General features: G+C 37.6%; 1 protein-coding gene across 2 annotated transcripts in view; it reads right to left on the minus strand.

Annotated features, from left to right (window-relative positions):
- ABCE1 (ATP binding cassette subfamily E member 1) overlaps nucleotides 1–20,602 on the minus strand; it is a 51,154-nt gene that overhangs the window by 11,750 nt on the left and 18,802 nt on the right. For both annotated transcript variants that reach the window (XM_003129170.6, XM_021100663.1), the window contains exons 4-9: nucleotides 8,480–8,577; nucleotides 7,370–7,487; nucleotides 6,879–7,016; nucleotides 6,522–6,591; nucleotides 6,206–6,302; nucleotides 5,221–5,310 (exon numbers count right to left, since the gene is read on the minus strand). In XM_003129170.6, coding sequence (XP_003129218.4) covers nucleotides 5,221–5,310; nucleotides 6,206–6,302; nucleotides 6,522–6,591; nucleotides 6,879–7,016; nucleotides 7,370–7,487; nucleotides 8,480–8,577 — 611 coding nt within the window. The remainder of the gene's footprint in view (nucleotides 1–5,220; nucleotides 5,311–6,205; nucleotides 6,303–6,521; nucleotides 6,592–6,878; nucleotides 7,017–7,369; nucleotides 7,488–8,479; nucleotides 8,578–20,602) is intronic.

Raw genomic sequence — 20,602 nt, forward strand, 5'->3', positions numbered from 1 at the left:
TAAATGTTTTGCTAATGAAAACATATAACAGAATTAAATCAGGCCTACTCTAAACTGTTTATTATGCTGTTCAACGTATGTCTTAAACTCTTCTACTTGTCCTGCCCCATATGCTAACTATAATAGGGGATATGTACAGAGTACAACAGAACCTTTTTAGCTGGGGAGACAGGAATAGATATGAAACAATACCACAACAGACTACAGAGCAAAAGATGTTCTACAGATTAATAAAATCCAGTGAAGGTCAGAAAAGAAGATGAGTGTGTGTATCTGAGCATTTTATAAATGGGATGGATGGAATATGACATTTCAAGTGGTAAGAAAAAAGTATTGTTAATGTAGAAACTATTAGACAGTCATAAAACTTTCACGAAACATATTATTCTTATCTGACTTAGTTCAAGATGTTCAAAAAACAATGTCCTGCAGATGGCTCAAATTCCAGGTAATTTATCAGCTTTCTGTATAGATGAAAACTCACCAACCATATTTTTACTGAAGGAATCATCACTCCCATAAAAAAACCCTCAATTTTCTTTGTAAATGATCTATCATTTAAATTGTCAAGTGTGTCTAATTTATTCTTTTCTTTCTCTATCTAGATTCTAATCCAGGCTGTCATTGTATTTTTTTCAGTATTACTATAGGTTTTTAACATATCTCATTTTCTCAGGTCCCCAGATGGGGCTCTTAGTTCCAAATGAAACAAATAACATCCTCAGACTTTAAGACCTTCCAAAACTTAAGCTACTACCGTTATCTTCCTCCATTAATGATGAGGTTATGTCCTGATAAACCATCGTAATTGGAAAATGCATTTAATGTGTCTAGTCTGCCTCAAATGTGCTCAGAACATTTATATTAGCCTACAGTTGGGCAAAATCAACTAACATAAAAGCCTATTTTATAATCACGTGTTGCATATCTCATGTAATGTATTGAAAGCAGTATGAAAGTGAAAAACAATAGCTGTAAAGGTATTGGTTGTCTACCCTCATGATCATGTAGCCAGCGTGGAACTGTGGCTTGCTATCACTAAAGAATATCATACTGGCTATCACTAGACCAGGAAAATATCAAAAATTCAAAATCTGAAATACGGTTTTTACTGAATATGTATTTCTTTCATAACATTGTAAAGCCCCCAAATCATTAAGTTGACCCATGGTAAACTGAGGCCATCTGTACTTCTCTTACTTCACTTATATATATATATAGGATATACTGACAAATGGACCTTGTTTCCCGAAAAATCTACTTTTCCATACCTGTGTTATCTAAGGGCTGGTCTATCATCTAAATGATCTCCTGCCTAAAATCCTCACCTGCTGAAACCCTTTCAAGTTCACATCAAATCCTACCTCCAGTAGTAACACCTTTCTTAATATGCTAGTAAACTTCATTTTCCCCCATTCCTGAACCCTCTGAACTGAGACTTTTATTATTTTTGAGTACTCCTACAACTTGCTGGGCACCAATTATTTAATAAAGTTGTTGAATGACAAGACAAAGAATTTGAACTTAAGCTAACTGGCAATGGAGAAAATGACAGGTTCTTAAAAGCACTATCCAGCAGAAATTTCTATCATTATGGAAATGTACTATCTCTACACTGTCCCAAAGGGTAACAAGTAGCTACTTGGAATGTGGAACACTTAAAATATGACTAGTTTGACTAAAGAAATGAATTTTTAATTTCAATTACAATTAAAGTAGCAACATATGGCTAGAGCTACAGCACAGTTCTAGAACAGGAGAATGACATGAATAAGCATCATTTTGGAAAGATTGATTCAGCAAAAACCAGATTTTTTTTTTTTTTTTTAAAGGACGCTATCATAGTAATCCAGATCTCAGGTAGTTAAAGGAATTAAAAAAAAAAAAGGGAGAACAAGTATAACATAAAAAGCTAATATTAAGAAGAAATATTTCTACTATGACAGTGGCATTGCATCAATAAAGATGGTGAAATCACCCAAGTGAGCCAATACTCATCCTGCCTTGATGTCTTTTGTTGGCAATGTTTCATTATTTGGAATAATTCTTTTTTTTACTATTAATATCTTCAAAGTGCGTTATGAGGTATCATAGTATTTTTAATGTGCTTTGAAAAGAAGAAAAAAATCAGTCATGCCTCCTGCCTTTCCTACTTTCTAATGGAGCTTTATAGAAGTCTGAATACAAGATTTAGGAGAGCCACTCAGTATTTTGAGGGTCTGGGGAGTTCCCATCGTGGCGCAAACAAACCTGGCTAGAAACCATGAGGTCGATCCCTGGCCTTGCTCAGTGGGCTTGAGATCCAGCACTGCTGTGAGCTGTGGTATAGGCCGCAGACGTGGCTCAGATCTGGCGTTGCTGTGGCTGTGGTGTAGGCGGCAGCTACAGCTCCGATTAGACCCCTAGCCTGGGAACCTCCATATGCTGCAGGTGTGGCCCTAAAAAGACAAAAAAATAAATAAATAAATTTTTTTTTTTGAGGATTTGGGAACAAACAGTATCTGCTGCAAAACGAAAAATCTATGCTGTAAAAATGTATACCCTACACTCTATTTTGGGTTACGTGTTGGTTTTTAATCTTACTGAAGATGTTCTCTGAGGTCAAATTCTAGAAAACCTCTTGCATTACTGTTCCTCCCTCCAATGTTTCTTGTTTATTCAAGGATATAATCCTCAAAATCTTTTACAGCACTAAAGACTCAATGTGTGCCTTAACGTGTCACAGGATTTCAGGATATAGACATACTTCCAATAACCTTTTATTATCAGCCTATTACTACAAAGAGATTATTTTGACCCTATACCTATAAAAGACCCAGCACATCTGAGAAAATGTCTAACTTAATCTTATCTTCACTTTGGTCAAACTAACTTGTTTTGGCATGTTTTCCCTTTTACAGTTAGTTACTGCCTTCTCACACTAGAGGACTATAGTGATTTGGCTGAATATTTATACAATGAGACATATGCTACCTGGTTGTAAACTATTATCCTTTCAGTTTTCCTTTTTATTATGTTTAGAAAATTACTTGGTATTAAAAATTATGTGTGAAGGTTGATTTTATCTACATATTCAATTCAATAAAATAATATAAAAATGTTTTATAAAGAGGAACTAGGGTTGAGAAGCTATTGACTTGACTGCTTGTGTAGTCTTTAACCAGACTGTGAAGTCCCTAATACTAGAACCACATTTTATACTCTTAAATTCTCCAAAGAGCCTATCACAATGCCTTGGCCTATGTATGAAGTAAAAATTAAGGCTACTACTTGGCTCAACTAAGACTGTCTCTCTATCACTGATACTCTGTTTCACTTCAAAGCACATACATGGATCATTTACTTCTTGAATCTAAGGAGTCAAGCTTTTCTTTTTTTATTACTCAATGAATTTAAAGTTTTTCAATTATGAAAAATTCTCTGCCATAATCTTTTTATGGCATTATTTTTCAGACTTCTATTAAGATATATAGATATATATATAGATATACATAAATAGCCTCTCCATGTGTCTGAACCTCCCTTCTATATTTCAATCCCATTCCTTCTCTGCTATATTCTGGTTACTTACTCAGATCTTTTCAAGCTTCTAATGTTCTTTTCTACAGTCCCTAACCTGTCTAATTTATTCAGTGAGTTTTTTTTTTAAATACTCTGTCAATTTCTGCTGTACAGCAAAGTGACCCAGTCTGTACAGTGCATTTTTAATGTCATGACAACACTTCTAATTTCTAAGTTTGTTTGGGTTTTAAAAACTTACCTCTTGATTTTTTGTAGTATCACATTCTTAGAGTTTTAAATATTTCATTTATGCTTTAAATTATTTTAAATATTATTATTTTATAGTCTCTGAGAATATCACTTGAAGTTATTGAAGGTCTAAATCCTGCAGTTTGTTTTGTCTACTGACTCATTTGTAGACAGTTTCCTCCTCTCATTTATAACCCTGGTTTAAAGCTAATCTGCCTTTACCTGTAAAAATCCTGTGTGACCAGTGTTAAGGCCATATGCCTCTATAGCAGTTTTGTATTTGTTTCTTCTAGGTACCATGATTCTAGGGCCCTCTTTTTATATTACTTTCTTACCATGGAGGGTCCTTAGATTCCCCTGATTACCTAAATTTCAATTTCACATCCATGTGAGCTGCCGGTCCCTAAATAGATCTGAAAGGGAGCCATCCCTCCATTCCCAATGGGCTTATTAGTGAGTGACAGGTATATGCTTCCTGGACATCTTCATGGGTTTGCTCTTTTGCTGAGAAGGCAGTTCTTTGAGAGCTCTGGCATTTTTATGTGATAATTCAATACAAGGCCGTGCTTCTTGCCCACAAGCGGTTGTTAAGACTTTTTATAGAGATGAGCAACATCCCTTAGGAAAAGCCATCCTTGTTTTCCCCCTTTAGAGTTCTTTCTTTGGTTTTTGATTCATAACGTTCTTTTTTTTTTTTTTTTTGGTCTTTTTGCCATCTCTTGGGCCGCTCCCGTGGCATATGGAGGTTCCTGGGCTAGGGGTCTAATCGAAGCTGTAGTTGCCAGCCTAAGCCAGAGTCACAGCAATGCAAGATCTGAGCCGCGTCTGCAACCTACACCACAGCTCACGACAACGCCGGATTGTCAACCCACTGAGCAAGGCCAGGGATTGAACCCGCAACCTCATGGTTCCTAGTCGGATTCGTTAACCACTGCGCCACAATGGGAACTCCCTGATTCATAATTTTCTTTTGCTCTCTTTTAAGATCAGCTATGAATTAAATCATTCATTAAGGAGAGAAACAGAAAATGCTTATACAAAAACTCCCTAGATTCTAGTCATAACTTTGCCATATGATAAATTTGAAACCTAGATCAAATAATTAGCTTTTCTGACCTTAAACTTCCTCATCTGCAAATCAGGGATACCACCTAAAGATTCTAACTTGCAAGATTACCGAGGCTCAAATGAGATAATGGGTTTAAAAACTCTGCAAACTACAAAAGCACCCTATAGACACAGGATGTTCTGCTTGCTTAATAGAAGTTATTAAGAGTATTCTTAGGATCCCTGGAAACAGCCATGGTAGTAAAGGAATTCTGCATCTAGATAGAGGAAGGTAAATTCAAGCAATAACCAAGACAGAAAACACACACATGTATATCACATTGATGGCCCAGAGTTTAATTTTTAGAAATCTATAAAACTCCTAAACAAAATAACACAGGCATATACCAAATCTGTACTTACCTATCTGGATTTATTAGAGATCGTATAGTAATAGCAGCCTTTAAACGCTGCTTGACATCTAGGTAACTAGAAGGTTCATCAAACATAAAACTATAAAAAATAAAAGCAAACATAGTAATTTAAAAGACAAAGATGATAAATCCTATCTTGCATGTCACTTTAAAACACTGAAAAATAGTTTCTGATTTAACAACAATAAAAATCCCCTTATAATAACAAGAAGCCCACCCCATAATAGTAAAAACTTTTATAATCTGTTCAGAAATACAAGAAAAGAAATCATGACAAGCAGGACTGCATATCAAATCTGGGAAGAGACTCTCAGATTGGGCTAACTTACAAATTGTTACCTCATGAAAATATTCTGATAATATCCCAAAGTAATTCAGAGTGCTTTCCCACTAGTGGCTAAAGTCAGCTGCATTAAAACAAGTAAGAGTGTTTGGAAAGGAGGGCACTACACAGAATTAGAGAATACTTTGTGGAGAACTGCTAGCCTGCACTGGATGCCAGAGAAGTGCGGGAAAAAATGAGAACAGGAAATATCTGGGAGAAGAGAGGCACTAGAAGGTAGTAACTCATCTTCTTCACTTCCTTCTTCTCTCTCACATGACAGCCACACTGACTAGGATAACCTAAAAAACCTCATGCGCCACTGAGCTATTAAAAACCTTGCTAGGCTGGTTGGAGAGCTTATATCTTAAAAACTGTCCTTCTTATGTATAGTAAGAATTTAAATAATAACTAACTTTGCATTAAAAAGCTCTGGAACCCATAAGTTGTACCTACCTAAATAACTCAATTTTTCCTCCTAAGAGACTAGTAGGGGAAACGGGGAATGGATGCACAATTTCTTCAACATCTTACCTCAAAGTAGACCTTAGATGCTTTATTAATTTCTCTAAAAACCACTGCTTTATTAGCAGTATTATAAATAAAAATTCTAAAGTAAGGATAAAATATACAAAAAGTGTAAATAACCTACATATCAGCTTTCTGTATGCAAACGACAGCACAAGCAAATCTCTGCAACTCTCCTCCTGAAAGATCTTCAACATTGCGTTCTTTTAGATGAGTTAAATCTACAAAAACAGAGGCATTGCATTCAATGTTATTTTACTTACCTCTTCAGGGTAAAATGTATGTTGCACATCATTCTGTGATTCAGTTGAATTTTGTGTAACATAAAAATAACTATGACAATTACTAGAGATTTTTTCCATTTATTTCAGTAATCCATATAAAGGCATCTGAGCTAAGTACAGGGCCTATTAAAACCCATACACAAAATAAATACTTACCAAGCTGTTGACATACAATTGCTTGTGTCTTTGTTTCATCTTTTCGGTCCAAAATAGACCCCACTGTCCCCTGCCAAAATATATCAGAAATAGTTACTACCGGTCTCCTTCAATATTAAAATCCCTCCAATATCAAAGAGTCACAAAATAAAACAAGTTTACTCTTTTACATCTCCACTGATATTTGTAATGATTAAATCTCTCTTAAAAAGCAACTGATGGAATCCCCATGTGACATGGTGGGTTAAGGATGTGGCACTGCTTGAGGCACTGCCTTGGTGCAGGTTCAATGCTAAGCCCAGGAATGTCTGCATGATGCAAGTGTGGCAAACAACAACATCTAAAAGAGCAACTGACCTTTGCAGCCTTGGGAATCTGGTCTACATACTGAGGTTTGATAATGGCTTTTAGGTCATCTTCTAAAATCTTGGTAAAGTAATTTTGCAATTCAGATCCACGAAAGTAAGTCAAAATTTCTTGCCAATCAGGTGGATCCTGGAAATATATGTATAATGATCCAAACTTAATAATCCAATTACAAAGAGAATGAATGTTATACAAAATAGAACTTAATACTTCTGGCTTCTAAATTAATATCAGTGGTGAATTTAATTTCAAATCAAGGAACACTAATTCCTAACACTTTATGAAAGCTCAGAATTATCAATTAAGTAACATTAACAGATTTAAATACAATGGAAGGAGTTTGATTTACAGTTTCTCAGCATTAATCCCATGCATAATCTTGAAAACAAGATCATTAAAAAATTAAATCACACATATACTCCCCTTTACAGCCTCATAAAACTGACCCAAGATATTCATTTTTATTAGGTGGTAATACATACATCATACTTTCCAAGGTTTGGTTTTTGCTTTCCTGCTAAAATTTTTAAAGCAGTTGACTTTCCAATACCATTAGTTCCAACTAATCCCAAAACTTCACCTGGACGAGGAATAGGCAACCTGTCATAATTGTACAAAAACAATAAAACAACTAAGACTTAGGTAGAAAAAGCTACATAATGCCAGAATGATATATTTTAATGCACCTGCACTCCCCACATATCCATTAATAAGTCAAAAGCTATATGCCAGATATCACTGGCTGTAAGGAAAAAAAACCACAATAGCAGCTAAGATTAACAAATAATTGTTAGAAATGCATTCATGATTGATACTTTTCTAAATTTTATTTATTCAATTTTCATTCAAAATCTATTCTAAACTAACAATTTCTCTTTACATATAAGGCTTAGTTTTAATGTATAATAAAATGCTTCGCTACAAAATTACAAAGCAGGTGACATCACACTTTTTTTTTTTTGGCCTGACATTTACTTAAAAGGAGAGAAGTGCCACATCAACAAGAAACAATTTCACTTCATTCTCCCTGCTGCAGCAGGCCCCTTAAAGCTGAAAGGTTAGGAAATACCTTATTAGTTACATTTAGATTCCAAGATGCAAAACATTAGTGTTCATCAGATTAAAAACCACAAAAAGAACTTGTGAGACAATGCCCTGGTTCAGAGTAATGTTTTCTGTAGACCATGAGACCAATAGATAAATAAAATCAAGAAAGTTCCCTTAAAAGTTATTTTGGGGTAAGAATATTAACAGAAATGACTTTCACCCCCAGTTGTTTATCAGAATTACCCGGAAGCCTTTTAAACTTACTAAGGTCCAAACTGTACATCCAGAGAAAGGATATAATTCAATGGGGTTGAAACCTGGGTACTAGTAGTTTTACAAAGACCCTCGGATAATTTTAATATCAGCTAGAATGAACCACTGATAATATGATTCTGCATGATGTTATAATATTTAATTACAACATCTGCTTGATGCAAAAGTTAATACAGTTTTTTTTTCCTATTTTTGTATTTCTCAAAAAATTCCAAGTGTATTTTACACTGACTGAAGTAAAAATTTCATTGGAATTTAACTTGGAGATATACCTGTGAAGTTTGAAGGCATTGGCACAATATCGATGTGTCGTTTCTTTTTCCAAGTTGCTTGGTAAATTGACAATTGATAAGGCGCCAAAGGGGCATTTCTGTTATTTAAAGTAAAGAGTTTTGTGTTAATTTTTAGAAATGTACAAATGACTAAAGTGAACAGATTAAGAAACTTTTACATGTAATCTTCCAAATGTGAAAGTTTCACAAAGATGTAAAGTACTGTTCCTTTCCTTTCCTTAAAAAACACAAGTTCCTTGAAGGCAACAATCATTTCTAATAATTTTGTACTGTCCTTACTGACTGGCATAATCTTGGACATTCAACGTGTTTAATACTTACTGAAAAACCCTGAAGAACTGTAGAGGTTTTTTTTTTAAAGAATATTAGATAATTTTTTGGGGGGTTGTCTTTTTGTCTTTTCTACGGCTGCACTATGGGATACGGAGGTTCCCAGGCTATGGGTCCAAGTGGAGCTGTAGCTGCTGGCCCACACCACAGCCACAGACTCAGGATCCGAGCCATGTCTGTGACCTACACCACAGCTCAAGGCAATGCCTGATCCTTAACCCACTGAGCAAGGCCTGGGATTGAACCCGCAACCTCATGGTTTCTAGTCGGATTCGTTAACCACTGAGCCACAACAGAAACTCCTGGATACGAGAATGTTAAAAGGAAGATAAAATCTGGTTACGGAGCATACAATTCTATATTCAATGAATGAGAAATGCCTTCCCTTTATTTTCTTCTTCATGTCTTTGTATGTTTCCTTTTCTACCTCATAAAGTCCTTTAATGTTATGGATTATATCTTTCTTGGTCTAGTAATGTCCCAACAACAACTAACATAATATTTGCATAGAGCAAGGACTAATGTCCTTCTGTGGTGACTTTTATCTATCCCATACGAAAAAAATGCTTTATATTCCAAATGAATAAATTAAAACAAAATTTATTTACAGAAAAACTTAAAAATAATAGATAACTGTCAATCAGATAAATGTCTAAGCAACAAGAATGGCAAGAACTGGAAGGTCTTTTAAAAGTGGTAACGTGGGTAGAAAAACTTCTCAGAAGTATAACTATAAAGGTACAACCAAAGACAATAACCTCAAATTAGAGATCTGTTTGGAAGAACTGTTCAATGAGCTCAGAAAACTAATTCCACAGTCACTGTATATAGGGTAACCCCAAATCAAAAACACAAAACAGGAGTTCCCGTCGTGGCGCAGTGGTTAACGAATCCAACTAGGAACCATGAGGTTGCGGGTTTGGTCCCTGCCCTTGCTCAGTGGGTTAATGATCTGGTGTTGCCGTGAACTGTGGTGTAGGTTGCAGACGCGGCTCGGATCCCTCGTTGCTGTGGCTGTGGTATAGGCTGGTGGCTACAGCTCTGATTCGACCCCTCGCCTGGGAACCTCCATATGCCATGGGAGTGGCCCAAAGACAAAAAAAAACCAAAACAAAACACAAAACATTCACTAAAACCAAAAAGAAAACACAAACATAAAATAAAAAGAAATCATCAAATCACAACACACACACACACACACAAGCAACAAAGAAGAAACAGAATTAACTGGAAAAAATTGTTAAAATGGCAATAAATGCATATCTATTAATAATTACCTTAAATGTTAATGGAATAAATGCTCTAATGAGAGGACACAGAATGGCAGACTGGATTTAAAAACAAGAGCCTACAATATGATGACTACAAGAGACACACTTTAGGGCAAAGGACACACAGATTGAAAATGAGGGGATGGAAAAAGATATTTCATGCAAATGCAAACAGAAAGCAGTAATTGCAACATTCCTATCAGACAAAATAGACTTTAAATCAAAGGCCATAAAGGAAGATAAAGAAGGACATTGTTTAATGATAAAAGGATTGATTTAGGAAGAGAATATTACACTTGTCAACATACATGCACCTAATATAGGAGCACCCAAATACATACAACAAATACTAATAGACATAAAACGAGAAATTGATGGGAATAAGAGTAGGAGACATTAACACAATGGACAAATCCTCTAGACAAAAAACAAAAAGGCTACAAAGATTCTAAATGTAAAAAAAATAGAACAGTTAGACTTAAGTAGCATTTTCATGATGTTACATACAAAACCACCAGAATATACGTTTCTTTTCAAGCGCACATGGAACATTCTCCATGACTGACCACATACTAGGGCATAAAACAGCCTAAACACATTAATCTTTCTTAATTTTTTAATTTTTAGGGCCATAACTGCAGAACTTGCAAGGCTAGGGGTTGAATTTGAGGTATAGCCACAGCCAGGCCAGATCCAAGCCATGTCTGTGACCTATGCCACAGCCCACAGCAACACCAGATCCTTAACCTACTGAGTGAGGCCAGGGACTGAACACGCATCCTCATGGACACTAGTCAGATTCGTTTCCACTGAGCCATGACGGCAACTCTCCTACACACATTTAATAGCATAGAAAACATCTCAAGATCTTTTTTGACCACAATGGCATTAAATGAGAAATCGACCATAAAAAACATTAGAAAAAAAAACGATAGAGACTGAACAATATGCTACTTAAAAAAGTCAATGATTAAATCAAGGAGGAAATTAAAAACTACATTGAGACAAATGATAATGGAAATATACAAAATCTATGGGATGCTGTGAAAGCAGTTCTTAGAGGGACGTTTATAGTGATACAGGCCTTCCTCACACAAAACAAAACAAAAAACACCAAGGAAAATCTCAAACACTTTAACTAGAGTTTCTATTGTGGCTCAGGGGTAATGAACCCGACTAGTATCCATGAGGATGCAGGTTTGGTCCCTGGCTTTGCTCAGCGGGTTAAGGATCTGCATTACCATGAGCTGTGGTGTAGGCTGGCAGCTACAGCTCTGATTTTGACCCATAGCCTCGGAACTTCCATGTGCTGCAGATTCTGCCCTAAAAAGTCAAAAACGAAAACAAAATAATCTAACCTACCACCTAAAAGAATTAGAATAAACAAGACCTAAAGTCAGCAGAAGGAAATAATAAAGAAAGGAAATAATTAAAATAGAGATTTGTATAACAATAGAAAAATTCAATAAAACCAAGAACTGGTTCTTTAAGAGGGTACACAACATTAACAAACCTCACCAAGACTTAAAGAGAGAAAACCCAAATAAATAAGAAATGAAGTGAGTCCTGGCTTGTTCCACTGGTCAAGTGCCAGCTCTCCCAGGGGCCTGTTCCAGAGGTCAAGGTTTTGACAGCAGGAGTATGAACAAAGACAGAGAAACATGGAGTTTAAGGAATGTTACTGATGGCCTACAACTTACATGACAGTCTCCTATCTTGAAAACAGAATTCTACCTGGAAAGAGCATTCTATTTGGAGGCAGCATTCTAGGATGCTACTTCACACCCATCTGTGGAAAGTTATATATTGTAAAGAAACTGTGTCATGAACTTTTACATCTAAAACATTACCTAAATTCTCAAATATATCTGGGCCCAAGATTTCAGTAAGACCTATACTAGCTACTTGTCAGCCCTGAAGCTTTGTTAAAGAAAACTTCAAAGAAGAAATGATATAAAAAGGTGGAGTAGGAATTCCTGCTGTGGCATAGCAGGAAAGAATCCGACTAATATCTATGACAATTTGGGTTTGATCCCTTGCCTTGCTCAGCTGGTTGGGTACCCGTATTGCCATGAGCTGTGGTGTGGGTCGCAGACGCAGCCTGGATGCTACGTTGCTGTGACTGTAGTATATAGGCCTGTAGCTGTAGCTCCAATATGACCCCCAGCCTGGGAACTTCCATATGTTGTGGGTGTGTCACCCTCCCGCCTCAAAAAACTGGCAAAAAAATGCAGAGTAAAAGGACTTGAGCTCAACCTCTTCACGAAAACACCAAAATCACAATTAACTCCTGAATAATCATTGACAAAAAAGACTGGAACTGGAGTTCCTATTGTGCCTTAGAGGTAATGAACCCAACTAGTATCCATGAGGATGCAGGTTTGATCCCTGGCCTCGCTCAGTGGGTTAAATATCCTGTGTTGCCATGAGCTGTGGTGTTAAGTTGCAGATGTGGCTCAGATCCTATGTTGCTTTGGAACCAAGACCTAGCCCCACCCAATAGGCTGCAGGCTCCAGAGCTGGAATGCCTCAGGCCAAACAATCAAGATGGTAGGAACATAGCTCCATTCTTCAGGAGACAGGCTGCCTAAAGTTGTCATAGGCTTGAAGCTGCCTCTAAACCCCTGTCCACAAAATAGACAAGTGCTAGCTGCACCCACCAGTTGTCGGGCAACAGTCCCTCCCACCAGGAGGCCTGCAAAAGCCCCTACACCAACATTACCCACCAAGGGGCAGACATTAGAACCAAGAAGGACTACAATCCTATAGCTTATGGAATGGAGACCACAAACACAGAAAGTTAGGCAAAATAAGAGGGCAGGGAAATATGGTCCCAATGAAGGAACAAGATAAAACCCCAAAAGAACTAACTGAAGCAGAAACAGGCAATCTGCTTAAAAAACAATTCAGAGAAATGATAATGAATGAAGATAACCCAAGATCTTGAGAAATGAATGGAGGCACAGAGCAAGAAGATATATAAACAATGTTTCATAAAGAGTTAGATCTAGGGAGTTCCCATCGTGGTGCAGCAGAAACGAATTCGACTAGGAACCATGAAGTTGCAGGTTCAATCCTTGGCCTCACTCAGGATTGGGTTAAGGATCCGGCGTTGCCTTGAGCTGTGGTATAGGTCACATATGTGACTCAGATCTGGCATGGCTGTGGCTGGCAGCTGTAGCTTCGATTAGATCCCTATCCTAGGAACCTCCATGTGCTGCAGGTGGCCCTAAAAAGCAAAAACAAACAAACAAACAAAACCCTTTAAATATAAAATCCTTCAATCAAAAGACAAAGACTGACTGAATGGATACAAAAATAAGACTTGTATATATATACACAGTCTACTTCAGATCTAGGGACATATTCAGAATGAAAGTGAGGGGAGTATTCCATGCAAATGGAAACCAATAAAAAGAAACCAGAATACCAATACTTGCATTAGATAAAACAGACTTTAGCAGCCATAGAAGGAGAAATTGACAGTAACACAGTAATAGTGAGGGACTTTTAACACCCCACTTACATCAATGGACAGATCATCCAGACAGAAAATAATAAGGAAACAAAAGCCTAAAATGACAACATTACACTAAATGGACCTAATTGATATTTATAGATTATTCCAGCGGAAAGCAGCAGAATACACATTCTTTTCAAGTGTACATGGAACATTCTCCAGGATATATCATGTGCTGGGCTACAAAGCAAGGCTCAGTAAATTTAAAAAAATTGAAATCATTATCAGGCATCTTTTCTGCCCACAACATTTTGAGATGAAGAATCCAAAAAACTGTAAAAAACACAACGTGGAAGCTAAAATATGTTACTGAACAACAAATGGATCCCTGAAGAATTAAAGAGGAAATAAAATCACCTAGAGACAAATGAAAACAAAAATATAACGAACCAAAACTTATGGGATGCAACAAAAGCAGTTTCTAAGAGTGAAGTTTATAGCAATACAATCTTACCTCAGAAACAAGAAAAATCTCAAACAAACAACCTAACTTCATACCTAAAGCAACCAGAGAGAAAAGAAAACAAAATCCAAAGATCGATGAAGGAAGGAAATCATAAAGATCAGAATACAGGGAGTTCCCGTTGTGGCGCAATGGTTAACAAATCCGGCTAGGAACCATGAGGTTGCGGGTTCGGTCCCTGGCCTTGCTCAGTGAATTAAGGATCTGGCATTGCTGTGACCTGTGGTGTAGGTCGCAGATGTGGCTCGGATCCTGCATTGCTGTGGCTGTGGCGGAGGCCAGCGGCTACAGCTCTGATTCGACTTCTAGCCTGGGAACCTCCATATGCTGAGGGAGCGGCCCTAAAAAAGGCAAAAAGACAAAAGATCAGAATACAAATATATGAAATATTTGAGACAAAGATCTATGAAACTAAAAGCTGTTACTTTTTTAACTTTTTCATATAATTTTTATTTTATATGTAGTAGGTTTTTAAAAAATCATAGTTTATTTACAATGTTCTGTCAATTTCTGCTGTACAGCAAAGTGACCCAGTTATGGAAACATATTTTTTCTCACATTATCTTCCATCATGTTCCATCATAAGCAATTAGATAAATTTCCCTGTGTAAAAAGCTGTTTCTTTGAAAAGATAAACAAAATTTAATAAATCTTTATTGAGACTCATCAAGAAAAGGGAGAGGAGTTCCCGTCGTGGCGCAGTGGTTAACGAACCCGACTAGGAACCATGAGGTTGCGGGTTCGGTCCCTGCCCTTGCGTAGTGGGTTAACGATCCGGCGTTGCCGTGGCTCTGGCGTAGGCCAGTGGCTACAGCTCTGATTCGACCCCTAGCCTGGGAACCTCCATATGCTGCGGGAGCGGCCCAAAGAAATACAAAAAGACAAAAAAAAAAAAAAAGAAAAGGGAGAAGACTCAAACCAATGAATGAAAAAGGAGATGTTAAAACTGATGCCACAAAAATACAAAGGATCATAAGAAACTACCACAAGCAATTATATGCCAATAAAAAGGTACAGCCTAGAAGAAATGGACAAATTCTTAGAAAGCTAACAATCTCCTAAGATTGAATCAGGAACAAAAAAAAATACAAACAGACCAATCATAAGTGATGAAACAAACTGTGATTATAAACATCCTGCAAATTAGGTTGCAGATGTGGCTCGGATCTGGTGTTGCTGTGGTTCTGGCATAGGCCGGCAGCAACAGCCTCTCTTAGACCCCTAGCCTGGGAACCTCCATATACCGCAGGTGCGGCCCTAAAAAGACAGAAGACAACCCCCTCCCCCCAAAAAAACAAAAACAAAACCATCCTACAAATAAATGTTCAGGATAAGACGGTTTCACAGACAAAGTATGTCAAAGAATTAGAGAAGAGACAACATTCGTTTTTCTAAAACTATTCAAAAAAACTGCAGAGGGAGGAACACTGCCACACTCATTCTGAGGCCACCATCACCCTGATACCAAAACAAGAGAGATACCACACACAAAAAAAAGAAAATTACAGGCCAGTATCACTAATGATCATAGATGCAAAGTTTCTCAAAAAATACTAGCAAACTGAATCCAACAATACACCATGATCAAGTGGGATTTATATCAGGGTTGCAAGGATTCTTCAATATCTGCAAATAAGTGGGAGACACCACATTAATGAGTTAAAGAATAAAAACAATATGATCATCTCAGTAGCTAGAGAAAACACTTCTGACAAATTCAACACCCATTTATGATAAAACTCTCCAGAAAGTGGGCACAGAGGGAACCTACCTCAACATAATAAAGGCCATATATGAAAAACCTACAGTTAACATCAATCATACTCAAATCACGAAAGCTGAAAGCATTTTCTATAAGATCAGGATAAATAAGGTGTCCATTCCTGTCACTTTTATTCAACACAGTTTTGGAAGTCCTAGCCACAGCAATCAAAGAAAAAGAAATAAAAGGGATCCAAATTGGAAAAGAAAAAATAAAACTGTCGCTCTTTGTATATATCACGACAGTATATGGAAAATCCTAAAGATACTACCAGAAAATTACTGAGCTCATCAATAAATCCAATTAAGCTGCAGAATAAAAAATTAATACACAGAAATCTCTTGAATTCCTATACACTAATAAGAAAAGATCAAAGTAATTTCATCACATTAAAAGCAATAAAATACCTAAGGATAAACATTCCTAAGGAGGCAAAAAGACCTGTACTCTGAAAACTGTAGGCAGATGATGAAAGAAATCAAACATGACACAAACAGAGAGAAAGATATGGATTGGAAAAATCAAGATTGTAAAAATGACTATCACCCAAGGCAATCTACAGATTCAATGCAATCTTGATAAAATTACAATGGTATTTTTCACAGAACTGAAACAAAATATTTTAAACTTGTATGGAAACCTAAAAGACTGAAAAGCCAAAGCAATTACGAGGAAAAAAACCAGAGATGGAGGAGTCAGGCTCCCTGACTTCAGGCTATACTACAAAGCTACAGTCATCAAAACAGTATGGTACCGGCACAAAAACAGAAGTATATATATATATATATATCAATGGAACAGGATAGAAAGCCCAGAAATAAAGCCACACACTTATGGTTCATGAATCTATGACAAAGGAGACAAGAATACAAAACAGAGAAAAGACAGTCTCTTTGATAGGTGGTGGTGGGAAAACTGGATAGCTACATGCATAAGAATGAAATCAGAACATTCTCTAACATCATACACAAAAATAAACTCAAAATGGATTAAGGGCCTAAATACTATAAAACACCTAGAAGAAAAAATACACAGGAGACTCTGACCTAAATTGCAGCAATATTTTTTTGGATCCATCTCCTAGATTAATGAAAATAAAAGCAAAAATAAACAAATGGGACACTTAAAAGCTTTTGCATAGCAAAGGAAACCGTAATAAAAAAAGAAAAGCCACATAATGGGAGAAAATATTTGCATATGATGCAACTGACAAGGAATTCATCTTCAAAGAAGACATACAAATGGCTAAAAAGCACATGAAAAGCTGCTCAACACTGCCACTTACCAGAAAATTGCAAATCAAAACTAATGAGTTATCACCTTGCACTGGTGAAAACGACCATCATCAAAAAGTCTACAAACAGGGAATTCCCATCATGGCTCAGATGAAACGAATATGACTAGTATCCACGAGGACAAAGGTCTGATCCCTGGCCTTGCTCAGTGGGTTAAGGATGTGGCATTGCCGTGAGCTGTGGTGTAGGTTGAAGACGTGGCTTGGATCTGGTGTTGCTGTTGCTGTGGCCAGCAGCTGCAGCTCCTATTCAACACCTAGCCAGGGAACTTCCACATGCTATAGGTGGAGCCATAAAAAAAGGACCAAAAAACCCCACAAAAAGTCTACGAAACAATAAATGCTGGAGAGAGTGTGGAGAAAAGGGAATGAAGTCTCATATACTTCTCATGGAAATAGAAGTTAGTGCAACATTTATGAGAAATATTATGAAGGCTGGTTAAAAAACTAAAAATAGAACTACCATATGATCCTGCAATCCCACTCCTGGGCACATATCCAGAAAAAAACCATAATTACAAAAGATATATGCACCCTAATGTCCACTGCAGCACCATTTAGAGCCAAGACATGGAAACAACCTAAATGACCATTGACAGATGAATGGATAAAGATGTGGTATACATATAAAGTGGAATATTACTCAGCAATAATAAAGAATGAAATAATGCCATCTGTAGCAACATAGATGGACCTAGAGATTATCACACTAAGTGAAATTTGTCAAACAGTGAAAGACAATATGTTATCACATATACGGATTTCATGAAATGACACATACGAACTAATTTACAAAACAGAAACAGACCTACTGACTTTGAAAACAGAAAGTCTTTTTTTTTTTTTTTGTCTTTTTGTCTTTTTGCTATTTCTTGGGCCGCTCACGCGGCATATGGAGGTTCCCAGGCTAGGGGTCGAATCAGAGCTGTAGCCACCGGCCTACACAAGAGCCACAGCAACGCAGGATCCGAGCTGCATCTGTGACCTACACCACAGCTCACGGCAACGCCGGATCCTTAACCCACTGAGCAAGGGCAGGGACTGAACCCGCAACCTCATGGTTCCCAGTCGGATTCGTTAACCACTGCGCCACGACAGGAACTCCTGAAAACAGAAAGTCTTGGTACTGGTACTGGGTACCAGTTTGGTACTTATGGTTACCAAAGGGGAAAGTTAGGGGAAGGGATTAACATATACACACTACTATATACAAAATAGTTAATTAGCAAGGACCCACTCTATAGCACAGAAACTCTACTCAGTACTTTGCAATAACCTATTTGGGAAAAGAATCTGAAAAAGAATAGATATGTGTATATGTATAATGGAGTCACTTTGCTGTATACCTCAAACAAAACACTTAAATCAACTATACTCCAATATAAAACAAAAATTAATTTTAAAATATAAAAAGAAGAGAAAACAACCATTACCAGAGAAATACAACAACTGTAAGGGAATACTATGAATAGTTCTGTCTCAACAAATTCAACAATACAGAAAAAAAATGGGAGACAGGATTAAGATGGTGGAATAGAAGGACTGGAGCTCAACTTCTCTTATAAAAAGCAACAAAATTATAACCAACTGCTGAACAACCTTCAACCAAATAGATTGCAAACTATCAAAAAAGACATCCTACTCCAAAAAACAAAGAGGAGGCCACATCAAGATGGTATGAGGGGCGATTATGTGACATAAGCAACACCATACCCACTGTGTGGGCATCCCAAAGACTGGAACGTAACTGTATCATAGAGACTGCCTACAGGAGTGGTAGCTCTGAGCTCCATGTCAGGTCCCCACACCTGGGGATCTTGCATTGGAAGAAGTTCCTGTGGCATTTGGCAATGAAGACCAGTAGGGCTCATGTGCAGGAACTCCATGGGACTGGGGGAAACGGAGACCCCATTCTTGAAAGAAGCACAAAGGCTTTCATGTGCACTGGGTCCCAGGGCAAAGCAGAAACTCCATAGGAATTTGGGTTGGACCTAACTGCAGTTCTTGGAGGATCTCTTGGGAAAACAGTGACAGTGACTTGTTATGGAGGAAAGACACTGGAGACAAAGGTCTTTGGAATAATCATCAGCATGTGTTCCCCTAGAGGTGGCCATTTTGGGAAAATCTGGCCCCACCTATCAGCTTTGAGAAGCCCCAGTGCAAATAATAATCCAGGTGGGATGACCCAGCAGCAAACAGGCTGCCTAAAGACTCCTCAGGCACACAGCTGCCTCAAATCTCACCCAGACAAAGCCCCGCCCACCAGAGGGATAAGAATCAGTTCCACCTGGAGTTCCCATTGTGATGCAGTGCAAATGAATCTAACCCTATGTTTGCAGGTTCAATCCTTGGCCTCACTCAGTGGGTTAAGGATCTGGCGTTCCGATGAGCTGTGGGGTGGGCTGGTAGCTGTAGTTCCGATTCAACCTCTAGCCTGGAAACCTCTACATGCAGTGGGTGTAGGCCTCAAAAAAAAAAAAAAAAAAAAAAAAAAAAAAAAAAAAAAAAGGAATCTGCTCCACCTACCAATGGGTAGGCACCAGTCTCACCAATCAGGAAGCCTACGGCAAATCCCCACACCAACTTCAGCCACAAGGGGGGAGTACACCAGAAGCAACAGAAGCTACAATTCCATTGTCTGCAAAAAGGAGACCACACCAAAAATCTATACAAAATGAAAAGGCAGAGAATTATGACTCAGATAAGGGAGCAAGAAAAATCCCCAGAAAAAAAACAGCTAAGTGATCTGGAGATTACTGGCCTCCACGAAAAAGACTTTAGACTGATGATAGTGAAGATGATTCAAGACATTGGAAATAAACTGGAGCCAAAGATTGATAAATTACAAGAAACAGTGAGCAAAGAAATACAAAAGTTAAGGATTAAGCAAGCAGAGATGTAAAATACAGTAACCGGGAGTTCCTGTCAAGGCACCATGGAAACAAATCCAACTAGGAACCACAAGGTTGCAGGTTTGATCCCTGGCCTCGTTCAGTGGGTTAAGGATCCCGTGTTGATCTGAGCTGTGCTGTAGGTTGCAGATGTGGCTCAGATCCCGAGTTGCTGTGGCTGTGGTGTAGGCTGTCAGCTGTAGCTCTGATTAGACTGCTAGCCTGGGAACCTCCATATGCCATGGGTGTGGCCCTAAAAAGCCACACAAAAAAGTCAAAAAATATTACAATAACTGAAATAGAAAATTTATTAAAAGCAACCAACAGCAGAATACAGGAGGCAGAACAAATAAGCGAAGTGGAGGACAGACTATCAGAAATCACTGATGTGGAACAGAAATGAGAGAATTGAAAAGAATGAAGACTAAGAGAACTCTGGCACAATGTTAAACACACCAACATCCCTATTATAAGGGTGCCAGAAAGAGAAGAGAGAGAAAGGGCCAGAAAAAATATTTGAAGAGATAATAGCCAAAAACTTCCCTAACATGGGAAAGGAATCACTTGCTCA

The sequence above is a fragment of the Sus scrofa genome, chromosome 8, assembly GCF_000003025.6.
Source record: "Sus scrofa isolate TJ Tabasco breed Duroc chromosome 8, Sscrofa11.1, whole genome shotgun sequence".
NCBI classification, from domain to species: Eukaryota; Metazoa; Chordata; class Mammalia; order Artiodactyla; family Suidae; genus Sus; species Sus scrofa.